The 17,846-nt window shown below is 42.8% G+C and overlaps 1 protein-coding gene across 1 annotated transcript in view; it reads left to right on the top strand.

Moving 5' to 3' along the window:
• The first annotated feature begins 9,838 nt into the window (after positions 1–9,838).
• Positions 9,839–17,846, top strand: part of PKD1 (polycystin 1, transient receptor potential channel interacting) — a 112,483-nt gene continuing 104,475 nt past the window's right edge. Inside the window, 1 exon segment of the mRNA XM_021006704.2 lies at positions 9,839–10,613. Coding sequence (XP_020862363.1) covers positions 10,327–10,613 — 287 coding nt within the window. The 5' untranslated portion in view covers positions 9,839–10,326.

The following is a 17,846-nucleotide window of genomic DNA, read 5'->3' on the forward strand; positions in this document are numbered from 1 at the left end:
TCCATAAAATCTCTCACATATGATCCCCCTCTCCATACTCACACAACTACTACCTTAATTCAGGCCCTCATCTCTTGCCTAGACTATTGCAATGGCTTCCTATTTGGTTTCCCTACCTCATCTCTCCCCATTCTGAACCATTCTTCAGGAGTCAGAGTGATTCTTAAGTGCAGATCCGACCATGTAACTCCCCTACTCAAACAACTCCACTGGTTTCCTATTGCTTCCAGGATAAAATAGAAACTTGACTTTTATAATCCTTTCCATGCTGGCACTGATATCTCCAGCCTCATCATTCATCAATCCCATTCCCACAGTTTGCAATCCAGCCAAATTGCCCTTCTCTCTATCCTCACACATGGCACTACATCTCCCATCTTCATGTCTTTGCATTGCTTGTCCCCCATGTATGGAATGCCCTTATTGCTCACTTTTGCCTCACAGAATCCATTTCTTCCTTCAGACAAAGCTCAAGTACCACCTTTTGCCTAAAAGCTTGGTATATACTGGCTCTGCAACCCCAGGGAAGTCATTTAACCTCTCAGTGATCTAGTCAACTCTCTAAAAGATTCCAAATTACTGAGAAGGTGCCAACCTACATTGGTAAAGGGAATTTCCTCATCTGGGCATTTCCTATACTAATGACATCACAAGTCTACTTCCTTTCCTTATCTTTTGCACTTCTTGTCTTCCCCATTAGAAGAAAGCTTCTTGGGAGTAGGGATTTTAAAATTCGTCGTACTTGTATCTTCAGGGCTAGAATAGTGCCTGGCACATAGGAGGCACTTATTAAATGCTTGGTGATTGATTGTTCCTTGGGAAAGAGGCCAGGGATCTACTGAAATAATAACCAAAATATCTTGTTATTGAGATTAACAACTAAAGAAATAGATTAGTCTATTAGACAATGAGCTCCTTGAGAACAGGGACTGTCTTTTGCCTTTCTTTGCATCCCCAGTGCTCAGTACAATGCCTGGCACGTATCAGACATATAACAAGTTTGTTGAGTGACTAACTAAGATAAGTAAGATTTAGAAATGAAAATACAGTCTAGTGTTTTAATAAACTCAAGAACATCAGTGACTGGGGGAAGAATATGGAATAAAAGCTTCTGAAGACACTGTCCAGAAGCTATAGATACATAGGGAAATCCACCCCAGGGCATCAGATGGAGCCACGATGCTCCATCATTCAAGGCTTCCACTCTTGTCCTCTACCCTCTCTCCTACTCCTAAGTACAGAACTAACATGTGATTTGCCCAGCCTTCCAACACCAGTAGGGAAGCCCTATTTCTGCTTACTTTTTGTACCCAGAGCAGGCAGCCCCAGTGACAAAGAGAGGCTGGTGCACTCATGAGGGCTCAACATGCCAGGGCAGCAGCTGGTGTCTTCTTGCCCTTCTCCCCATAATTTTATTGCCCTATGTTTTTTATTTGGAGGAACTGTGTTTACAGTTTTGTTGCCCTTTAAATAGTTTGTATTTACAGATTGCCTTCTTGACTCTACCATTATTTAAAGTATTATTTTCTTTTAAAATTCCTCCTAGTTTGAACTTTAAAATAAAACAATATGTTAGATAATGGTAGGGTCAAGGAGGCAATCTGGTACCTTTATGTTTTTGTTCGGTTCAATTCAGTAAACCTTTATTAAGCACCTACAGTGTGCCAGGAATTATGCTAGATGCTAGGGATACAAAATCAAAACAGCCCTTCCCTTCAAGGAGTTTATATGCTAGTGATATTTATCATGTAAGTTCTTGTTAACTGAAAGGTGGCATATTCAATGTTTGTCCTGTTTTATTTACTGCGAGCTTCTTTGTGACTAATTAGATATTCAGTTTTTGTGAAGGATCCATGTACACTTGTGAAAAATTGCTTAGTTTTTATGATAGGAGTGATCAGCCCTCACCCCCCCCCCACCCCCACTATGTACTCTGGCTAGAGTTTACCCTATAAAGCATTTGTGGGGCTGAGTTCCCTTTGCCAATTTCAGTGGGCCACATGTTCTCTGGTTTATCAGTGAAGGATTTGGTGTTTTGAGATGACCCCAAGACAAGCTAGAAGCATTTCCAATAAGATCGGCGGTGAAACAAGGATGCCCATTATCACCACTGTTGTTCAATATCGTACTGGAAATGTTAGCTTTAGCAATATAAGAAGAAAAAGAAACTGAAGGTATTAGAATAAGCAAAGAAGAAACAAAGCTATCACTTTGCAGATGACATGCTGATATACTTAGAGAATCAAGTAAAAAACTACTTGAAATAATAAACAACCTTAGAAAAGTTGCAGGCAATAAAACAAACCCACATAAATCATTGGCATTTCTATATATTACCAACAAAGTCCAACAGCAAGAGATAGAAAGAGAAATTCCATTTAAAGTTACTGAGATGACCCCTAAATTCCTTTGTCCTTGGTCCATGTGGGGAGTGGGGGCAGGGGAGAGAGATGCATTAAAAGAGGACTGGCCACTGAACCAGGAAGAGCCACCTACTCAGGGGATTTTAAAGACAACTTCTATTCTTGTTCATGTGTTGTGTGTGAAGAAGCTGTAAGGCTCTCTTTGGACTTGCCATGATGTGGAAACGAGTGCTACCTATATCCACTGACCCCCAGAGGAAAGGGAGGGAATAAGCATTTTTAAAAATGTCTACTATGTGCTGGGCACTGTGCTGAGTAAGCACTTAACAAATATTATTGAATCTGATCCTCACAGCAACTTGTGAGGAAATTGAGGCAGAAAGAGAGGTTAAGTGGCTTACCCAGAAAGTATCTGAGGCCTGATTTGAGCTGAGGTCTTCCTGATCTCAGCCCCAGGACTCCATCTACAGCATCACCTGGTTGCCTATATCTGCTCATCTGCTTAAGCTTGAGTGAGGATTTCAAAGCCCTGGATGCTTTATATTTTGTTTTTCTTTCTTTGGTTATAGGTGACCAAACAGTAATCTTGAGATAGATGTTTCCAGCCTTGGAGGAACCTTCATCAATTTGAGAGTTTGAGAGCTCCAGTTGGAGCTTATTGGCAGAAGAAGGATGAGTCCAAGCCCAGGGTTGACTGGCCAGAAGACATGGACCTTGAGAGAGTTTTTTGGATACTACAAAGCCAAAGTTAAGGTGAAATAGTTGTTCAGCAAACCTACTAAATGTCTCATGTTTTCATGTTTTAAGTATTGACCTCCCAGGAGAGTATAGTAAGACTTATGGGTTATTGTTTCATATTTGAAGTCTTTGTGAAGTCTTTGTGGCTTAAGGATTTCTTTTGCTTGGAGAAAATAAATAGCTGTCATATATGTGATCTATGTTTCCTGTTGTTTTATTCTTTTTTGTGGAGAGCCTAGATGTGAGATAAGCCTAAGCTTTTCATAGTGGATTTTTTCCAGGGATCTGGAGTGGGGGAATAAAGAGTCAGAAATGACAAGAAAAATAACCTGACCTCTTTAGAGGTCAGGCTGCTCTGGGCCTGAACAAGGTCCACATGTGAGACCAGAATTGGGGTCCCTTAGTGGGAAGGTTTCCCCAGTTCCCTGGATCCAGTACCGCTAAGTTGTTGAACTCTGGGATTTGAGAAGCTGATTTCAATAAACTTTGAGGGCCTAATCCATTTTGGGGAGTTCTATGTGGGTTCAATGATCATGTAAATTTGCTTTTTTTTTTTTTGAGATAAACCTGCTTATCCCATCACAGGTGATTTTGGTCTTGTGTCTGGCATGCTCTATGTATTGCAGGAACACCTGGAGAAATTTGGAACAATCTGGACCTCTATCTGGATTATTCTATGCATTGGCAGAGAATCTATTTGGGAAATACATGGTTTGCCCTACATACTGCAAGGATCCATGGAGGAATGTTCACCCAAACACTATTCTCTCAACTGAGAGTGATGTGATTTTCAGTCTACCCCAGGTGCCTAATCTCTATTGGGAGAGCCCCCCCCTCCATTTGTTCTAGGAGCTCATATGAGATTCTTCCTTTTTCCTCTTCTCTATTTTTCACTTTTGTTAGTTTTTTTTAATTGCAAGTGTAATTTTTATTTTTCTTCTCATTTGCTTGGGTTGGGACAGTACAATGAATATTAAGCAGGTAGTAACCCACAATGAAATTTGTAAAATTTTATTTGTTTGTTAAGTTTGCATAATCCTTTATTTTGTGATGATTGCAATCTCTAGGCCCTGACAAGACAATATTAATTTTGGGATTACCCAAGAACTGTGTTGAATAGCCTGCTTGAGACACTTTATAAGACATTTAGGAGGCCGTTCATTGCTGTGCCATGTGGACTTCATTGAAACTTTTTTGTTTTGTTTTTGTGAGGGAATCAGGGTTAAATGACTTGCTCAGGGTCACACAGCCAATAAGTGTCAAGTGTCTGAGGCTGGATTTGAACTCAGGTCCTCTTGACTCCAGGGCCAGTGTTCTATCCACTACACCACCTAGCCACCCCTTTACTGAAACTCCTTAGAGAAAGACATTTGGGAGGCTCTTAAATGTTTGAGCGTCCCAACTTCCCCAAATTTTTTCCAGAATTGGGAATATGGACAAGTGTGCCAAATGAACCCCAGTTGATTCGCTGAGGATGGCATATATTTAACTGGGGGGGAGAGTATATTATTGGGAATTATCCTTCCTCTCCCCACCATGTGCTCTGGCTGGAGCATATGTCATGGAGCATGAGTTAAGCTGAGCTCTTCATAGATCTACTAATTTCATCTTAAATGTATTTGATAAGCTCAGATTTCAAAAAGATGTGTACAAAAGATAAAAGGACAAAGATGAGTGAGTAGCTGTGAGGGTAATGTTGGGAAGGCTACAGCTCAGAATGAGCTGAAGCTTGTAAAGAATGCTAAGGTCAACAAAAAAAGGTCCAATTGCCCTCAGGTGAAAAGGGCTAGACCCCAGTGATTGAGGTAGCTGGTGTAATGTTAAATGACAGAGAAAAAAGTGAATTAACTCAACTTTTACTTTGCTTTCCTTTTTTCTATCAAGAAGAATGACTTAACAACTAGGAAGGATAAAATAAACATGGTTAAGAAAGTTTTAGAACGGTAAGGTAAGTGAGGGGATAGCAAGAGAGCAGTTGCTTTAAGTGAGTTCAAATCTTTAGGCCCAGAGGAAAGAACTTACAGATGTGATTGCAGAAACACATGAATTTGAGGGATTCCAGGAGAGCAGGAGAAGGGCCAAAAGACTGAAGATGGACAAATGTATTGAATTTCAAAAAGTGTCTGTAGGGGAGTAGGAGCTTGATTTCTCATTGTTCCCAAGCTCAAATACCCTTCCCCCCATTCTCTTATATGTATCTTCTCTATGAGGATTCAAACTTCTAGGGCAGTGACTATCTCTCTTTTGTATTTGTGTTCATAGAAAGCAAGTCATAAATACTTTTTTTTCATTCATTTGTTCATTCAATCATTCACTCATTCCTGTCCATGCGTGGCAAAATTGTAAAATTCAATCCTATAAACCTGTATTAACCTACTACATTCAAGGAATATTGTAGGAGCTGAACAATTAAATGAATTAAATTAATAAATTAATGAATTAAATAGTGTCTGGGTAATTAGAAAGGGAAGCAGTGATCACTAGGAGTCAACAAAAGTTGACTAAGAACAACTCAGGCTAACACAGAGACCTCAGGATGTCTTGCATGTGGCAGGTGCTGGGCACATATTTATTTAGTTGAATTAATTGAGAGGCAGTTTGAAGTAGAAGATGCCAGCCATAGAATCAGAAAGATCTGCATCTATTTCTGAGGCAGTTGAGTGTGCAGTGGCTAGAGTATTGTACTTGGAGTCAGGAAGACTTGAGTTCAAATCCTGCCTCACACAGTAGCTTTATGATCCATGGCAAGTCACTCAGCTTGTTCCTCAGCCTCACTTTCCTCATCTGTAAAGTGGGAATAATAATACCATCTGCTCTGTAGCCTGGTTATGAGGCTCAAATGAGATGATCTATGGAAAGCACTTTTTGAACCTTGAAGCACTTTATAAATACTAGCCATTATTAATACGTTCCTCCCCCTACTCCTTTACCTGTACCTTGTACCAACATTTTTTTTAAGTTAACCAAAACCAGCTGAAAGTCAACTATTTGACAACATCTGTAACATTCTATATCCATAGTTTTCCATCTCTCCAACTGAATGAGGGAGAGTCCTTTTATTTTAGTGAAAAGTTGTATTTAACCCTAACATGTTTCCATTGATTAGATTACAATGAACAGAAGTATTCCTGCCAAGCCTGAAAGTCTGAAGACCTCTAAGACACCCCAGAAAGAGACCCAGTGGGTGAGATCAAAGCCCTAACTTGACATTTTCCCACTTGGGTTAAGTGGGAGTAGTGGGAGGCTCACTTAGCATGTAGCAGGAGGAGGAACCCATGAGGTTTCTACCCTGCTAAAGGGCTGGATACTGCTAGAGAGAAGGCTTCAGATGCTATTGCTGGGGGAGGGACAGTGGAGGAAGCACCCCCTGGAGTTTCTAGGTCGTTGAAGGGGAAAGAAGTATGTTCTGGGATAAGGCTGCAAGCCACTACCAAGGAGGGGCATGAGACTAGTCAGGAGGAAACTTGTTTTGGGATGAGGTTACTCCCTGAATGGGGGGAGTAGAGAAGAAGCTGTCAGCACCCTCTAAATTTCTCACCCTGGAGCAAGATCCCAGTAACTCCATCTTAATTACTGCTTTGGTTAAGATAAACAGTTTAAATGGAACTCATAGATTTGAGAATAAATATATAATATATAAAAAATATAACATAAAATATATATGAACAGATGAGAGGTACAATCAAAGCATTATGTATATATATATATATATATATATATATATATGTATGTGTGTGTGTGTGTGTGTATATGGCTGAGGTGGAGAGAAGGGCATTACTCATTGGTGAAATCAAAGAAGGCCTCCTAGAAGAGGAAGCATTTGGGCTGGATAGATAGGAATATCAAGAAGAATGAGGAAAGAGGCATCCCTCAGCACTATCACTAAGCCAGCTCATTGTGACTGACTCAACCTCCTCCTATTTGGCTTTGTCTGCTTGGAGTAACAAAACACAGTTGGATGGAGTGACCTCAAGAGTTAAATGGCAGTTCTTCTCCGCCTTTTTGAAGAGGGCAGGACTAGTTTAATTCAGCTGAGTGCCTATCTATTTCTCAGTGCCCCTGCTGCCCTCCTTTGTGCCAACCCTCTCGGCTGAGGTCCCTCATGCTGCCCAAAGTTCCACACCCAGACCTATCCCATGTAAAGTGTCTCATGCTCCCACATTCTTTCTTTCTTTCTTTTTTTTTTTTAACTTTTTCCTGCCCTCCCCAACCAGAGTCAAGGAAAGGTGTTTGGTGATGGGGATGAGAGCTGGTCTGAGTTGTTGGTATTGAGTGACTCAATGAGTCAACATGTGCAGAAAAGAGATTGTTCAGTTAGCTGGTGTCAAAAAAAAAAAAGGAAAGAAAAACGGCCCAAGGCATATACAGAGTATTCTCAAAAAGCCTTAGTGTGGCTTTAAGATGTAAATGTATAATATATGAAAAATATATGTATATATGAAATATATATACATATATACTCAGCCACAGTAGCCCTTTTTCTTTCAAGGATGTCTTTGCTATTCATTCTTTTTTTCTTTTTAATAATTTTTTATTCTTTCCAATTACATATAAAGACAATTTTGAACACTCATTTTTCAAAATATTGATTTTCAAAATATGTTTAACATGATTGTACATCTATAACCTATATCAGATTGCTTGCCTGGGGAGGGGGGAATGGGAAGAAGGGAGAAAAATTTGGAACTCAGAATCTTGTGAAAAATGAATGTTGGAAATTATTTTTGCATGTAATTGGAAAAAATAAAACACTATTTATTAAAGGAAACTTAAAAAATTTTTGAGTTCCAAATTTTCTCTTTTCCTTCCCTCTCTGCTGTCTGAGACAGTAAGCAGTTTATTATAGGTTATGCATGTTTTGCTATTCATTCTAATCGGATTTCACACACACACACACACACACACACACACACACACACACACACACACACACACACGAGAAAAGCAGAGTGTGACCCAAGGTCTCAAACCTCCCTAGAGATAGTTGTGTTTATTCTTCTAATGCTCAACCAATTCCTTTTGCCTGGCCAGAACTTCATTTAGATGTTAAGAGGAAATAGTCTCATCAAGTTTATCTCATGGTTAGCATTTCAGAAAATGCAGAGAGAACTTTCCTTTAAATTATGCCTATTATTCCAGCTACACATAAAGATTAGCCCGTGGGAAATGAGCATTTGTCCTTCTTCTCGTGAACAGGTCCTGTTCCAAACACATCTTATTTAGAGTCAAAGAACCTGAGTTTGAATCCCACTTCTGGGCAACTGTCTTCTGAACTTCCTTGGGCCTCAGTTTGAATCCTATGTAAAATGAGGTACTTGTACAAGATTACCTCTCCCGCCTCCCCTCTTCCTGCTCCAGGCTCCCCGTGCCACTTAGTTCATTTTTCCCAATCTAACACTGATCCCAGAAATCTTTGCTGTGTCAGTGTACAATGCTAATTTACATAAATTGTTTAGTTGGCCGTCCTTAAATTAGTCACTCACCCTCTTCTGAGACTCAGTTTTACCATTTGTAAAATGGAATTGAATTAGATGATCTCTAGAAGGTTCTTTCTAGCTCCGAAGTTCCGTGATTCTCTGCTTTTTTTTCTTTTTCAAACACGAAGCAGCATAACACTATTTATGTAGTTAAGTGTGTCATCTTTAACTCCTCCTTTCCCATGTAGTCACCTGGTACTGGTGACTCTTCCTTTGAAACGTCTGTCATATCTAGACCTTCTTTTCCATTCCCATCTCCCTACGAAACATCCCCTACAGCTAAAGGCCAACAATTCATCCACCATTTATTCTATCTAACAAGTGAATTGGGAGTGATACAAAGATAAACACTAATCTGTACCTTCCCTCAGGGAGCTTTTATTGACCTCTCCCTTTTTTGAACTCCCACAACACTATTGGCAGTTAATCGAGACCTAACTGGCAAGGTCCAAATGAGGCTCAAATGAGAATGTATAGTTAGCCCTCTGCAATCTTTAAAAGCCCTATATAAATGCCAGTTATTATCATTATTAGAGTATTGCTATTTAAATATTTCATATGTGTTTGTCTCTGACACAAGTAGTGAGTGGGGAATCGAGGATTTGAACCCACCTATTTTGAAGCTAGAGTTTCAGAACCAAGTTGCCTCCAAGACATTACTTGTTGCAGGGCTAAGCACTATAAATATAATCTTGTGTTTGCTGAAGCCAGAACTTTAGCTCCTTGAGGGCAGGGAATATTTTATTTTTTGTCTTTCTATTCTAGATGCCTGGTACGGTGCGCAGTAGGTGTTTTAAAATGTTGTTCAAATGAAGGGATGTAAGAGGAGGATATGAAGTCTGTGCAGACAAAGGAGAAGAAAGGTTTTTGAGGTTCCTGGAGAGGAGGTTTTGATTTTATTTGGGGTCCAGGTGAAATCAAGGAAGGGTGTGGAGGTCGCTGAGCCCAGGGGCAGTTGTGCTTAGCGACCCCTTCTCTTGGTCAAGGTAGGAGAAGGGCCCTCGGGCCAATCCTTGCCTTCGGAGCCCTAGGTCCTCATTCCAGCTGGGGCTGCATCTCTCTGGCCCAGAAAGGAGGGCGCAGTTACCCTAGGCGTCTCTTTCTTGGGGACTGGGGTAGCTTGGCAAGGTTCCTGAGCACAAGTCCCTAGAAGAGAAGGGGCGATAAGGCTATAAGCTCCTTACTTCCCACGGTGGGAGCCCGGGAAGCAGGGAGGGCCCGTGCCTGAGTCCGGGCCCCTGAACTGCACAGCAGGGTCAACCTGGGCGGCGAGGGTGGGCCCGGCTGGGCGCGGAGCCGACGCTGGCCCGAGAGGCGGCGGCGGCGGCTGCTGCGGCGGCAGGAGGCGGAGGCTTGGCTAGGTCCCCTCCTCCGGGCCCGGCTCAGGGAGGAGCCCTAGCGACCCCGGCCCGGCACTGCACAGCAAGCGGCCGGGGACGGACAGCGAGCGCGGCCTGGCCCAGGCGACGGCGGCAGCCGAGCCGGGAAGGGAAAGGTCGCGAGCCCGCCGCCGCTGCTGCTGTCGCTGCCGCCGCCGTCTGTCCACTCCGCTCTCCCAGCCGCCCGGCTCCCGGCCTTCGCGCGCCCATGCAGCCCGGGAGTCCAGCGTGAGCGCTCCGGCCGGGCCTGGCTCCGGCTCCGGCTCTGGCTCCGGCCGCGGCTGCTGCTGCGGCTGCGGGGTGGCGGCCGCCGGGCTGGGCCGGGCCGGGCCAGGCCAGGCCGGGGCCATGCGCAGGGTGCACTGAGCGATGCCGCGGGGACAGGGGCCGCCGCTCGCAGCCCCCTCCCCGCACGGTCATGGCGGCCCCCGGCCGCCCCCTGCTCCCGCGCCCGCCCCCGCCCGACTCGCTTTCTGCCTTTGCTTGGGTCTCTGCATCGGGGGCCTCTCCGCCGCCCCAGACCCTGGCTGCCAACCCTGCGGCCTTGATTGCGACTGCACCCCGGGGCCCGGCGGTGCCTGCAGCGTCAACTGCTCTGGCCGCGGCTTGCGGGGGCTTGGGCCCGAGCTGCCCATCCCTCCCGACGTGACTTCGCTGTGAGTAACCGTTCCCCGCTCGCTCTGGCTTCTGGTCCTGCTCCAGCGCAGCCTTCAGCCCCTTGACCGCCCTCTCCTCCACCTCCCACCAGACCCCCAGCTCCTGGGGACCTTCCTCTCCACACGCAACCTCCCCCCCACCCCCCAGCGCTGTCCGTGTTGTGGGTGCCCAGGAGGGAAGTGGCACATCCCGGATCTCTGGGTTCACGTGGAGTGGGGCACCCTTTCTAGGTGACACATAGTGGCTGTCTTGGGACAAGTCACAGTGTTTCAACAGGAGGTTACAGTGCTTCTGCTGAGAGAGACAGTCGACTTGTAGATAGGAGGGTCTGGCTATTACTACCCCCCCTTCTCTTTTGGGGCATAGACCCATAGGGAAGCTGTGAGCAATCTTGGAATAGCAAGCAGATTGGGGATCTGGATACCAGGGACCATCTCTGCACCACTTGGCCCAGGGCAAGGGGGCCTTCTCTCTCCCCTTCTTTCACTGCACTTTTCCCTGTTCTTTGCCAACTGGTCTTTGGCTGGAGACGCTGGCAGTGCTGTTGCCATGGCTTTGGGCCTGGAGGAAGGCAAGGGGGTGGGGGAAAGAGGTGGAGGACGGACAGAAAAAGTTGTGGGTAAGGCCTGATCATCTCTAAGCAGTAGGCCTGAACTCTGGTTCTGTGCTTGGTCCATGGAAGCCAAGAGAATGTTTGGTCCTTGTGTACATTCACTCTGTCCTCCCAACTCTCCCAAAGACCTAGATACAACCCCAAACAGAAACATACATACTTTGACAGCTGATCCTACATATCTGTCTCCCTTCCTCACTTGGCTTGGTGATGGATGTGTGGGATTTAGCGCTGTTTTTCTGAGTGGGATTTTGCAAGGGTTTTGGAAGAGGGGTAACATCTTTGGGGGACTGAGATGGCAAAGACATTATCACTAATCTGAAATGTATTTGGCATCACCCTGAAGCTAAGGGGGGGAGGGGTCCAAACTCACACAAAAATCATTTGGGACACTTTGTCCCAGCCATCCTCTTGTAGTTCACTCTCTAAAAGTGAAATTGTTTTTTCTCTCCTACATGGGGAGTAGGGGCAGGCCAAATGTAGAACTGAGTTTCGATGTGCGAAAAAAAGTGATGCGTGTTTAAACAAGGAAAACTTAGAGCCATGTTTCACCTAAAGTTAGAACTTCATTATAAGTAAAGAAGGAAACTCCCAAGTCCCTCTTCTGGGTAGAATTGGAGGAGAGAGGAGACCAGGCCGGCCAATCTAGCATTCTGTCTAGGATTGCTCAGAACTGACTTTTCACAAATTAGGAGATGTGTTGAGGATGTTCTGTTGTAATCATCGTTGAATTACTTCCTTGAACAACTGTCTGGTTCCTAGCACCTTCCCTTTTTCAAGGTTAGGATGGTTGTTTCGCTGTTCATGTCTAGTCACTTAGGAATGCAAACTGTCCACTCAAATCCCTAGTGCATTCCTTGTTTTGTGAGTCCCAGGTCTAACATTCCTCTAGGATTCAGCACTGTTGTCTAATGACCAGTCCTCTAGAGGTATGAGTCCAATATTCTTGAGAATTGTCTGTTCTGTGGCTTTGCCTGCTTGAGAGATAACTTGAACTGTCTACTCCCTTGGAGTCCTGGGTCTAGATCAGTCTTATATCTGTATGCACTGGGGTTTAGGAGAGTGGCAGGTTTATCACCATTTGGTATATTTTTCATTATTTTATTATTCATTGTTCAATAGTTATTATGTGCCAATTATTTGTTTTTCAAATTGAATTGTTTGCTTAACAATTACTATGTTGAGTAAAACTTCTACATACAGTTAAAAAAAATAGACCACTGTGACAGGGCTTAGGAGGAAATAGTTGGACATCTACCTGAAAAGGAGGCCAAGAAGGAAAAAAAATCTGCATACCTCACCTCTCCATTATTGGCCATAGGAGCTTATATTTGGAGCTGGAAAGGAAGCTCCTTTGGGCCAGAGGTGTCAAGTTCAGGTCTGCAGGCTGCATACATCTAATCCCCCAAACTCTGTAGTGTGGCCTAAACCAGATTAAAATGTAATTAGGAAATGTTTAACAAAATAAATAAAAATATAATACAGATAATGTTCATGTATGGTTTTCTAAGTCAATATGTGGCCATCAGGGAGCTGTCTCTACTGTATTTGAATCTGACAATGCTTTAGGCTAATCCCTTCATTTTAGAAATGAGGAAACTGAGGCCCAGAGAGGTTAGCTTGCAGAGAGTCACAAATGTAGTAAGTGGCACAGATATCATTTGAATTCAGGACCACTAATTTCCAAATCCTGGTAATGATAAGACAGATAATCTAAAACATCATTTTTGGATTTGGAATAAATTGTGATATTTTGGAGCAGATGTACATTATGGAGATATTGTAGTGCAGTGTTTAAAATGAGCTTAAATGTTTTGAACACAAATGATCATGGTGTCAGGGGACCTAGAAGTATTCTGAGTAATGAAAGGTGACCTGGGACTCAACGTTTGTTGTGGACAAGCTGCATGTGAATAACCATGAGTTGTTGCATTGAGAAAAATACTTTCACTTTCTGGACTTTGGGAAAGAAAGTAGCATCCAAATCCCACCTCTCCTTGAAGACTTAGAGCAAATCTTCCTTTCTAGACCACTATTTGGTATGGTGTGTCTAGCAATATTACTTCTATCAAAAACATCATTGCTTTAAATTGTTATCACCCTCTGATATAACCTACCTTTTCACATATTTATATCTTCTCTTCCCAACTAGATTGGAAACTCCTTGAGTGAAGAGAATATATCTTATTCTTCATTGTATCACCTATAGCATTAGAATGAAGGATGAGAGGGAAGAAAGCTTACACATAATGGTCATGACTAAATATTGCTTTGGGGTTTTTGGATTGGGGTGTGGAGGGGAAGGAGGGAACACCCTCTGTTAAGCCTTCGAAATCCAGACAGGAAATTTCAATTTGATTCCTCAGGGTATGTTTCTTTATGAAGATTTAATTTTCATTTCTGACACTAGCTATGTGGTTGAGGGAAACTCACCTCTCCTGTTCTGTGTCTCAGTTCTTTATTTTTTTCAGTTAACATTTATTTTCTTTCCCTCCATAGGAAAAAAAAAAGAAAACAAAAACAAGTTTGTGTAGTCAAGCAAAACAAATTCCCACATTGACCATGTTCAAAAATATAAGCTCCATTCTGCATCTTGAGTCCACCACCACTGTCAGGAAGTTAGTGACATGCATCATCACCAGCCCCATGGAATCATGGCAGGTCTTTGCACTGACCACAGTTCTTAAATCTTTCAAAATTATCTTTACAATGTTGTTATTGTGTAAATGGTTCTCCTGGTTCTGCTTACTTCACTCTGCATCCGTTCATACAAGTCTTCCCAGGTTTTCTGAAAGTGTTCTTTTCATCATGTCTTGTGACACAATAATGTTCCAGAACATTCATATACCATAACTTGTTTAGCAATTCCCCAAATGATGGGCACCCCTTTAATTTCTAGTTGTGCCTCAACTTTTCAAAGCACAGCTTGTGTCACGTCATGCTTGAGGTTATTTTGTTTCCCCCCAAATAATTAGCACTCTTTCCCTCTTGAAATTACTTTGCATATAATTTTTGTTTACTTGTTTGTATACTTATTCCATCTCTGTAGTGGACTATATGCTCTTCAAGATTAGGGGTTTTATCCCTAGTGGGCCATCTCCAGTCCTCCTAATCTATATCTTGCCACTAGATCCAGATGACTCTGGAGGAGAAAGTGAGGCTGGTGACTTTTCATAGCTCTCCCTCACTTAAACCGAATTCATTTACAAGTCATGGCATCACCTTCCTGAGGTCATGGTCCCTCTTTGAGAATGAAGGACAAACAACAACAATATCCCCAACACCTAGCACCGTGCCTTCCTTATACATAGTAGATATTCAGTACATCTTTGTTTAATTGGATTAAATTGGTAATCAATGAGCATTTACTTATTATAAATATTAGCTTTTATGATCTTCAGTTTCCTCATCTGTAGAACTCTAATAATAGTTGCAAGCCCTACATCATAGAGTTGTGACAAAAAACACTTTGCAAAACTCAAAGTGTTAGCAAATGTGAGCCTTTAAAGAATATTTTAAAACACAGAAACCCTAGAAGGAGAAGGTTTTAATTTCTAATCCAGTCAACATTTATCAGGCACCAGGTAGTGTTCTAAGCACTGAGGATACAATTAATAAAAATTGAGTCCCTGCCCTTAAGGGCTCACAATCTAAAGGGGGAGATAACACACAAAAGGAAGAAGGAAAGGGGAGAAAACCGGACACCAGGGGGTGCCTGGCCTGGGGTCATATTATTCTGTGGAGCTGAAACCAGGCAGAGCAGCAGACGCAAAGTGGAGTGAGCTGAGAGTCCAGTTTCTGCCCTCTCTAAAGGAAGGCATTGGAAGGAGTTTAGTACTCTGCCCTCAAGCCCTCCAATCAGAGGGTAGAAGAGGCTGAGGGAGGTGGAGTTGAATCAAGTCTTGAGTTAGCTGCATGATCAAGTCTCTTTCCTTAGAATCCCGAGATGCCCTCATGATACTGGATGCCTTTGCAAAAATTGAAAATTAGAAGGTAGAGAGAGGGTTTCTTGTTACTGGAGGTCTTCCGGTGAAGCAGTTAGATGATCATTTATTAGGGATGGGTTGAATGGGGTCCCTGCTCAGGTGCAGGTTGGACTAGACTCAGGGCTTCTTAAACTTTTTCCACCCTTGACCTCTTTTTGCAGATCTCTTTTCACATTTCAGCAGCTTTAGTTGGTATTGCGTGGCCTGAGGGTATGCGCAGTGAAAAGTGGGCATGCTTTGTGTTCAGAATGAGGGCTGCAGTGAAGTTGCATGATGCAGCACGGGCAAGTGCTGCCAGAAACACCTTGGATTCATTATGCATTTGATTTTTAATTAATTTTTGGTCGTGTTCAGAAAACTTTTACTGTTGCCAAATTTTTCGAAGTGACAACCCACCGTTTAAGAAGCACTGGACTAAGGTGACCTCAGAGGTATTTTCCAATGCTGGATTCTAGGATTCTAGGCTGACCTACCTGCCTGTCCCAAGGCGAATCCATGCTTTGAGACTTTCCATCTGGAATCATTCTTGTATAGGGACTCTGTAGACAGCTGTGGCATCCATCATGAGGATGGTAGCAAGTATTTCCATTCCCTAAGGAAAGGAAAATGTACCATGGAGAAATCAAGCAAGCTGTCCAACATCATGTAAGTGAGTGAGTGAGTGGATCAGGGGATACCCAGCTGTCAAATTCCTAGTCATATTTCAGACCCTCTACAGAGAGTCTTCCTCTAGCGAGATCCAAGATTAAATATTCTGAAGGGCCTAAAACTTTGATCCATAAAAAAATGTAATCACCTTTGGTGTTAAGCCTAATGATGAGGCAATCTGGTAGGGGTGGCAAGAGCTCTGGATTTGGAGTCACAGAGCCCAAGTTTTAATCCTCACTCTATCACATAATACCTACGTGAACTTGGACAAGTCACTTAACATTGATGGCCAGGAGTTTCCTTGTCCACCAATTGAAGGGCTGATTGGCAAAGATGATGAAGGATATAAATCACGTCTGAGGGGATGTGAGATGGCAGGCACACTGATACACTGCCGGTAGAGCAATCCATTGGTCCAATCAATTTGAAAAGCGATTTAGAATTATGTTTGGAAAAAAAAGGTGACAGATGTCTATAACCATTGATTGAGAGATTTTACTGTTGCCATATACCCCATGGAGATCAAAGATAGAAAGAAAGGGCTTATGAATATCAAAATATTCACTGAAGCATTCAGTGCATTTCTATTTCTGGCCTATGAGAGATAACCACAAGAAAGTTTATACCGTACCAGAATGAGAGAGATGGGGTGAACCTGAAAGGTTGTCAACCACATTTCTCTGACTGTAGGTATAGGATTCCCAGTGTAAACAGACTGGGCCTGTGAGAATCACCCTCCTCTCTTCTCCTTGCCTAAATAGGAGTTCTAGCCAGTGCCAATCCATAATGGCTTCATGTTTTAGTGTAAATATAGACAGCCCTCAATTAACTGTTCATAGACCATCCACTTTCTGTACTATTGATGCAATTTTTAATCCTGAGTAGTTTCTCTGTTTGGTGACTGTTTGCCTGAGAAATGCCAATTCATTTGATTAAAAAATGTAAAATGTTTTGTGAATGCATTTTTACTTTCATGCCATATAATTCTCTCCCATTGTACACTGTCTTATAACAGAAAAACAAAACAGTTAAGCAAAACTGGCCAATACTGACAGAGTACCTAACATTCTCTACCTACGATCCACCACCTCTCTACTGAGAGGAAGATAGTATGTTCCGACATTTGTTAAGTGGTGTCAGTGTTGATCGTTGTACTTGGTTTGTGTCCTGTTGTATTGTAGTGTTGTCTTCATTTCTATCATTGTGCCATGGTACTCCTGGTTCTGTTTACTTCACTCTGTAGCAGTTCATATAACTCTTCCCATGTTTTCCTGAATTTCTCAATTTTTATGATGCTATCATATTCTATCTTATTCATACATCACAATTGGTTCAGCTCTTCCCTGTTGCAGTTTCCTCAGCTGATTAATTTTAATACTGGCTTGAGCTAAGCAGGAATAGGAGGATCAATACTCTCTAAAAATAGCCATATTACTCTTACTTAAATTATGCCGTTGTTCTGTGTTCCCCTTATCTAAGTTCCTTCCCCTCTCATCTATCCAGGTTCCACCTCCTTCACGATATCCTCTGGACCTACTCCAATACACACTGATCTTTCCCTTTTTGGAACTCTTACTTAAGGCACTTGGATTCTATACTACACACAATTTATTCCTTAATTATCTATCATCTTATATATCATTGGATCATTTCATCAATGTGGGTATTCTTTCCTGAGATCACAACCTATCTACTGTATTCATACTTGCCTCTCCTATGTGACTCCTGTCCATGCCCTTTCGTAAATCCAACAGAGGGTGCACTTAACATTCTAGGGACTTCCCTCTAGTTCTCTTGACATTGTAGGGGTGCCAGCAGAGACCACTTGATCTGTCTGTAGGCTGTTTGCTCTTACTGTATCACTGGCCCATTCCCCCCCCTACTCTATGTTTCTTGGATGACATTCTTAATGCCCATTCTCCTCCATAATCCCTCTTTTCTAATTTGTTGCAGCTTGATTTTACCCGCCATGTGCCTCTTCTTGC

Source organism: Phascolarctos cinereus, unplaced genomic scaffold (assembly GCF_003287225.1).
Source record: "Phascolarctos cinereus isolate Bilbo 61053 unplaced genomic scaffold, phaCin_HiC Scaffold_4;HRSCAF=312, whole genome shotgun sequence".
Classification (NCBI taxonomy): Eukaryota; Metazoa; Chordata; class Mammalia; order Diprotodontia; family Phascolarctidae; genus Phascolarctos; species Phascolarctos cinereus.